Source organism: Mandrillus leucophaeus, unplaced genomic scaffold (genome assembly GCF_000951045.1).
Source record: "Mandrillus leucophaeus isolate KB7577 unplaced genomic scaffold, Mleu.le_1.0 Scaffold194, whole genome shotgun sequence".
In the NCBI taxonomy this organism is placed as follows: domain Eukaryota; kingdom Metazoa; phylum Chordata; class Mammalia; order Primates; family Cercopithecidae; genus Mandrillus; species Mandrillus leucophaeus.
In genome coordinates this window covers 469,096-476,586 of record NW_012101965.1, presented here as the reverse complement: position 1 = coordinate 476,586, position 7,491 = coordinate 469,096, and the positions used below count along the sequence as shown (strand labels likewise).

General features: G+C 40.0%; 1 protein-coding gene across 2 annotated transcripts in view; it reads left to right on the top strand.

The window, feature by feature from the left end:
• The window catches only part of ECT2L (epithelial cell transforming 2 like), a 112,317-nt gene that overhangs the window by 89,511 nt on the left and 15,315 nt on the right, over nucleotides 1–7,491 (top strand). For both annotated transcript variants that reach the window (XM_011978411.1, XM_011978412.1), the window contains 4 exons: nucleotides 328–401; nucleotides 499–655; nucleotides 1,994–2,059; nucleotides 2,981–3,069. In XM_011978411.1, coding sequence (XP_011833801.1) covers nucleotides 328–401; nucleotides 499–655; nucleotides 1,994–2,059; nucleotides 2,981–3,069 — 386 coding nt within the window. The remainder of the gene's footprint in view (nucleotides 1–327; nucleotides 402–498; nucleotides 656–1,993; nucleotides 2,060–2,980; nucleotides 3,070–7,491) is intronic.

Sequence of the window (7,491 nt, the reverse complement as noted above, 5' to 3'; positions counted from 1 at the left end):
GCCACCACGCCCGACTAATTTCTTGTATTTTTAGTAGAGACAGGGTTTCACCATGTTAGCCAGGTTGGTTTCGATCTCCTGACCTCGTGATCCGCCTGCCTCGGCCTCCCAAAGTGCTGGGATTACAGGCTTTACAGCCACAGTGCCCAGCTGACACACATTCTTAACATACTAGGAAGACACCAATGGCACTGCTAGTAGTCTAATTGATTAGATATCGATGTTGCCCTTTTGCTTCAGGCATTCCATAGATCACGCTTGCTCAGTGAAACAGTGGACTTTATAACTATCTCATAAAGTTTTGACAAAATAATCCTCACCTTTTAGTGCAGAGAAATGATACCAGCATTCCGAACTTTCCTGAAGAGGCATGATAAGACCATTGTTACCAAAATGCTGAGGTATGTTCTGAGGGAGAGCACAGCAGGGACCCCCCCCCTAGAGAGGGCATTCCTGGGCCTTCAGAGACCAGAGTTCCTTTCTCTATGCCTCATACAGCCTGCCGGAGCTGCTGTTGTACCCATCCCGAAGATTTGAAGAATATCTTAATCTTCTCTACGCTGTCAGGCTTCATACCCCTGCAGAGCATGTTGACCGTGGGGACTTGACCACTGCAATTGACCAAATCAAAAAATATAAAAGTTATATAGATCAGGTTGGTTGCTGATAAGAATCTGCATCCTTTAAACATGTTACAATGCCTTTGTGATACTCCCACTCAAAGAGTCTGAGACACCTTATCCTCTTGTGGGGTTCTTTGCTTTAAAGTCTTTCATCCTTTTAATGCTAAATCAACAGTGTGTTCAGTGATTTCCAACACTAAGGGCATCTATTCTAAGCCAAGCAACATGAGACAATGTTTTCAGATATTTGTACAAATACAATAAAATTTTTATGAAAGTTTGAAGAATGAAGTATTTGGACTGATTTTTTACACAACTAAAAGGCAAAAAAATAAAAAATAAAAAATAAGTAAAATCCTTTGTTTCTGAAAGTACTTTTTTGTTTGTTTGTTTGAGACGGAGTCTCCCTCTGTCACCCAGGCTGGAGGGCAGTGGCGCGATCTCAGCTCACTGCAAGCTCTGCCTCGCGGGTTCAGACCATTCTCCTGCCTCAGCCTCCGCAGTAGCTGGAACTACCGGCGCCCGCTACCACGCCTGGCTAATTTTTTGTATTTTTAGTAGAGACGGGGTTTCACCGTGTTAGCCAGGATGGTTTCAGTCTCCTGACCTTGTGATCCACCCGCCTTGGCCTCTCAAAGTGCTGGGATTACAGGCGTGAGCCACCGGGCCCGGCCTCTGAAAGTACTTTCAATGCATTAATTAGCTTTCCTGCCTCAGTGAGTACGATGGTCATAATTATTATCTGAAGAAGTAATTAAGCACCTTGGAGACAGTACTATCATTCTGAAAATATTATTGTATTGTGCATACTGTAAATAGGCATCTGGGCTGAATGTAAACTGCTAACATATTTTTCCATGAAGATACTTTTTTGCATCCAATTTTGTCACTTGCCTTTGTTTTAAAACATTGGGTACAGAGAATTGAATTTTTTTTTTTTTTTTTTTTGGAGACAGAGTCTGGCTCTGTCACCAAGGCTTGAGTGTAGTGGTGTGATCTCGGCTCACTGCAACCTCTGCCTCCCTGGTTCCAGCAATCCTCCCACCTCAGCCTCTTGAGTAGCTGGGACCACAGGCAGGCGCCACCATGCTTGGCTTTTTTTCTTTTTTTTGGTAGAGATGGGGTTTCACCATGTTGTCCAGGCTGGTCTTGAACTCCTGAGCTCAAGCCATCTGCCCATCTCAGCCTCCCAAAGTGCTGGTATTACAGATGTGAGCCACTGCACCCAGCCCAGAAATTGGAAACTTTCTATTATAACATATGAAAATACCAAGCCCTGTATCAAGTGCCATAAAATATTTTAATCTATTTCTTTTATGAATAAAAATGTCACAATTTTAGTTTGCCTAAAAGTACTTTTTTTCCCCTAGATGAAGCAAAACATCAATATGAAGGATCATCTGTCAGATATACAGAGAATCATCTGGGGATGCCCTGTATGTATTCTTAGAAACTTGCTATATCTCATGCTCATGAATACAACCTCCAATCATTGGCAAAAGGAGACCTACAGACCCCAAGGCAGCTACTATTTGTGGAATGCCTGCTACGTGCCAGGCACTGCCACGCCCTCCCATTTCACATCTTTCTTATCTGCAAGGTTGCTCTATAAGAAGGGGCACAAGTGAGCTTGCCCCTATCCCATAACTTTTCGATAGTCTTTGTTCCTTTATTGGTATTACTGTGATCACGATGCCCTTTGAGGAAAGGGGCCATGTGTTCTACTTATTTTCTTTTTTTCCGAGACGGAGTCTCGCACTGTCGCCCAGGCTGGAGTGCAGTGGTGCAATCTCAGCTCACTGCAAGCTCCACCTCCCAGGTTCACACCATTCTCCTTCCTCAACCTCCCGAGTAGCTGGGACTACAGGAGCCCACCACCACACCTGGCTAATATTTTGTATTTTTAGTAGAGACGGGATTTCACCATGTTGGCCAGGCTGGTTTCCAACATCTGACCTCAGGTGATCCACCCGCCTCGGCCTTCCAAAGTGCTGGGATTACAGGCGTGAGCCACTGCGCCCAGCCCACTTCTCTTTCTGAATAGTTCCCTTCTTATCCCCCAACCCCCAACTTTGTTTTTGATATTAGGAAAGCACTTACAAATAAAACTATAACTTCAGTAGTTTTAAAACTTTGACAAAAATTACTTTTTTTTCCCTTAAATATAGTTTTCTTTGTCAATACTGTGGTCTTTCTAAGAAAATCTGTTTCATAAACAGTGAAAACATTCACTTTTTCATGTTTGAACTGTGTTTTACTTAACATTTGCATATTCTGGGATATAAAATCGTTTGCAGTAGTAAGTTTTTTTATTTAAAAAAATTTACATGTGCTTCTATTTTGTTTTTGATTTATAGACTCTATCAGAAGTAAACAGATATCTAATTAGGGTACAAGATGTAGCCCAACTTCATTGCTGTGATGAAGAAATAAGTTTCTCTCTAAGGTAAACAATAGTTAACTATCCTAAGGCTGTGGACACCTTCCAAGCAGGTGACTGTCTTACTCATCCTGTAGCTCCAGCATTCAGTACAATGTCTGACACAGTAGGTTTGAAATGAATCTGCGCATTAGACTGAAAAGTTACAGACAACTCCCTCTGAGATAGTGTAGGCTATTTTATCACCATGTTCGCATTCCAGCCAGCTACTGGGTAGAATGGGAGAAGAAAATTGTCCCTGCCGGGACCACAAACTCCACATAAGCAGGCATTCTAAAGGTTGGTCACTTTTCTTTCTTTTTTTTTTTTTTTTTTTTTTTTTTTGAGATGGAGTCTCACTCACTGCTGCCCAGGCTGGAGTGCAGTGGTGCAATCTCCACTCACTGCAACCTCCGCCTCCAAGCTATTCTCCTGCGTCAGCCTCCCTGAGATTACAGGCACCCGCTGCCATGCCTGGCTAATTTATGTATTTTTAGTAGAGGTGGGGTTTCACCATGTTGGCCAGGTTGGTCTCAAACTCCTGATCTCCAGTGGTCCACCTGCCTCCGCCTCCCAAAGTGCTGGGATTACAGGCATGAGCCACTGCACCCGGCCACTTTTCTACTTAGCTAAGCTCCAAGTGTTGCAGGATTTTCACACCAATGATCTGCTCAAATGTAAGAAAGAGAGGACCAATTTGTTATCCTCAGATAGTTATTGAGGTCAGTTTTTAACAAGACCTTATGCTATTTAGTTTGCACGATGCTCAGAGTAACCTAAGAAAAAAAGATGGAAGGATGCTACTTTTTATAAATTAGTATCCCCTGTACTCCTTTAGAACAAGGGTGGGCAAAGTTTTCTGTAAACGTTCACATAGTAAATATTTCACGTAGTAAAGATTTTGCTGGCCAAATGATATCTGTGGCAACTACCCAACTTTGCTATTGTAAAACAAAATCAGCTCTACCAATGATGCAACACATAACAAGTGATACACTATTGATAAACCGTACAAGATATAAATGAACAAACATGACTATGTTCCAATTAAACTTCATTTACAAAAACAGGTGTAGGCCATAGTGTGGTGATCTCTGCTTTAGAAAACTGTTCATCAAACTATGAATAAAATAATAGAAATAAAATAACAAAATAATTAATAGAATAAAATAAAATTCTATTCTCATTCTTTCTTTCTGTATGTAAGTTTGATTTTCAGTATTAATGACAAAGAGTGACTCAGCAAACAGCAACCAAAGGGACAGGAATTAACTCCTTTAATTTGTTCAACTCCAATAAGCGTAATGAAAATTGATTTGTTATTTCAATGAATATTTCAACAAATGTTCCTCAACGGCACAGGGTAGCAGGGTAGGTGGAAGAAATCAGTCCCCTCACCTCCATCCTTACCTAGACTAGATCTTAAATGAAAATCAAATCACACAATATGTCACTTTTCTCATTGTCATGACATTTTTGTTTTCTTTGATCTGTTTTTTGTTTGTTTGTTTGTTTTGTTTTGTTTTTTGGCTTGTAGCAATAGAAAAGAGCTACAATGATGGAAAGAAACTACCTACCAAACCAGCAATTCTAAACACACTGCTTTGGTAGAAGACATTCTGTGATGATTCCAGTTTTTGATTATTAGATTATTCTACATTCATGTATTCCTTCTCAAACACTCTTCCTTTCTTTACATAAGTTTGATTTTCTACATCATTTTTCTTCTCTCTGCAGAACTTCTTTTAACATTTCTTAATGTTCTACTAAGGTCAATGAATTCTCTCAGTTTGTGTGTGTGTAAAAAATTTATTGTTTGAAGGAAATTTTGCTGGATACAGAATTTTAGGTTGGTGGCTTTTTTCTTTTAACACTTTGCTTATTTCATTCCACACTCTTCTTACATACATGGTTTCTGAAGAGAAGTTCAGTGTAATTTTTATCCTTGTTCCTCTATAGGTAATATAAACCAACAATACAATTCTAAGCCTCCCAGCCGACTGAATGGACTCCTCCTGTCAGCCAAGGGGATTCCAAAGTAAACCTGAAAAACTAGTTCAGGCCACGATAGGAAGAGGGGATTGGATATGCCTCATTATACTCTCCTCCCTTAAGTATTCAGCCACAACTGACCCAAATTAACATTGAAACAGAGATCTTAAGACTGATAAAATGAACTCCTTGTAGAAATAAGATACCAAATTCCAACTCATCTCCAGTATTGTATCACATGGCAGATAGCAGACCCTGAAATAAATGAGAGTATTTTACCTCAAAATATATTTCTTTGACATATTTTGAAATGGCCCTGCAAAGTAATCTCTTTTGGGAAAATCTCCTCTTTCCAGGTCTTTTCCTGATCCAGGAGAGATTTGGCTAAGAGTATGGTATCTTTTAAGGTCTGATAAGAGACATTTACCATCTATTCTCCCTGAAGCCTGCTACCTGGAGGCTTCATCTACATAATAAGAACACTGGTCTCCACAATCTCTTATCTAAAGCCAGACACTCCTTTCTACTGATTCCAGATCTTCAGATAATAACTCTTTCAACCAATTGCCAATCAAAAAATCTTTTGAATCCCTCCATGACCTGGAAGCCCTTAATTCAAGTTGTCCCATCTTTCTGGATCAAACAAATGTAAAACTTACATGCATTGATTGATGTTTGCCTGTAACTTCTGTCCCCCTAAAATGTATACAATCAAGCTTTAACCCAACCGCCTTGGGTACATTTTCTCAGGACTTCTTGAGACTGTGACCCAGGCCCTGGTCACTCATATTTGGCTCAGAATAAATCTCTTTATTTTACAGAGTTTGACTCTTTGTTGACAGTAAGGTGGGTTTTTGTATTCTCTGAAATGACAAAGATTTTCTCTTTTATTTTCTACATCTGAATGTATTATGCCTAGATGTAGTTTTTTTTTTTTTTTTTTTTTTTTTTTTTGGGGGGGTATTTATCCTGTTTTATGTTCTCTGAGCTTCCTGGACTTATGGTTTGCTGTCAATTATTTTGTAAAATCTCCAGTCATTATTACTCCAGATATTTATGCATATGATTTGCCTTTTGTAACTGTCCCTATGACTTGGATATTCTGTTCTTTCCCCTGGTGGTCCCTACCTGCTACCCCTACTTTGTCCTTGGTCTTTTTTCTCTCTGCTTTTCAGTTTGGCAAGCTTCTATTGACATATCTTCAAGCTCACTGATTCTTTCCTCAGCTGTGTCCAGTGTATTAATGACCACACCAAAGGCATTCATTTTTGTTATATTTATTTCTGGTTATTACCTTTTCTTTCTTAGAGTTTTGGTCTCTCTTCTTACATTACCCGTCTGTTCTTGCATGTTGTCTACTTTTTTCCATTAAAGTCCTTCACATATTAATCATATTTAACTTTCTGCTCTGATAATTCCAGAATCTCTACTATATCTGAGTCTAGTTTTGATGCTTGCCCTGTCTCTTCAGTCTGTGTATTTTGCCTCTTAGTATCATGTGTGTGTGTGTGTGTATATATATATATATATTTTTTTTTTTTTGAAACAGAGTGTCACTCTGTCACCTAGGCTGGAGTGTAGTAGTGCAATCTAGGCTCACTGCAGCCTCTGCCTCCTGGGTTCCAGCGATTCTCCTGCCTCAGGCTCCTGGGTAGCTGGGATTACAGGCACGTGCCACCACACCCAGCTAATTTTTGTATTTTTAGTAGAGACGGGGTTTCACCACATTGGCTAGGCTGGTCTTGAACTCCTGACCTTAGATAATCTGCCCACCTTGGCCTCCCAAAGTGCTAGGATTAAAGGATTGAGCCACCGTGCCCAGCTAGAACCACTTATAATTTTTTGCTGAATACCAGACATGATGTGTCAGGTAAAAGGAACTAAACAGGCCTTCAGTGTGAAGTTTTATGTTTATCTAGCTGGGAGTTAGGTCATATTTGCTGTTTGTTGTAGCTTGGCGTCAGAGGCTACAGTTTTCTCCCATGTCCTTGTTTTTTTCTCCCTATCATCTTTGGGTTTCCCTAGAGATCCCTTCTTAAATAGGGTCTGAGCCTTGCAGTTATTTTAGCTGTAATCCCATTATCATACCAGAGTCCTACTGCTGCGGTAGTTAAGATGTCAGAGGAGGAAAAATATTCTACAGTTCTGTGATCAATTTTCAGTCTTTTAATGAGTCTTTTACTTCTGGATTGTGACCTTCACAAGTGCTTCTCAGTTTTTGTTTTTCGTTTTTTTTTTCACCTCTAACATGAGACAGTAAGGTTAGAAGTGGCTGGAATTGGGTATTTCCCTTCTCCCAGGTTGATTAGCCTCTGGTAAAATCTCAGTTGGTTAGGTTCTAGTAGAAGTTTCCCTTGAGGTCAGGCCTTTGTTAAGAACAAAATACTGACATTTAAGAAAGATGTTTCGATCCTGAGCAAGATGGCCGAATAGGAACAGCTCCAGTCTCCAACTCCC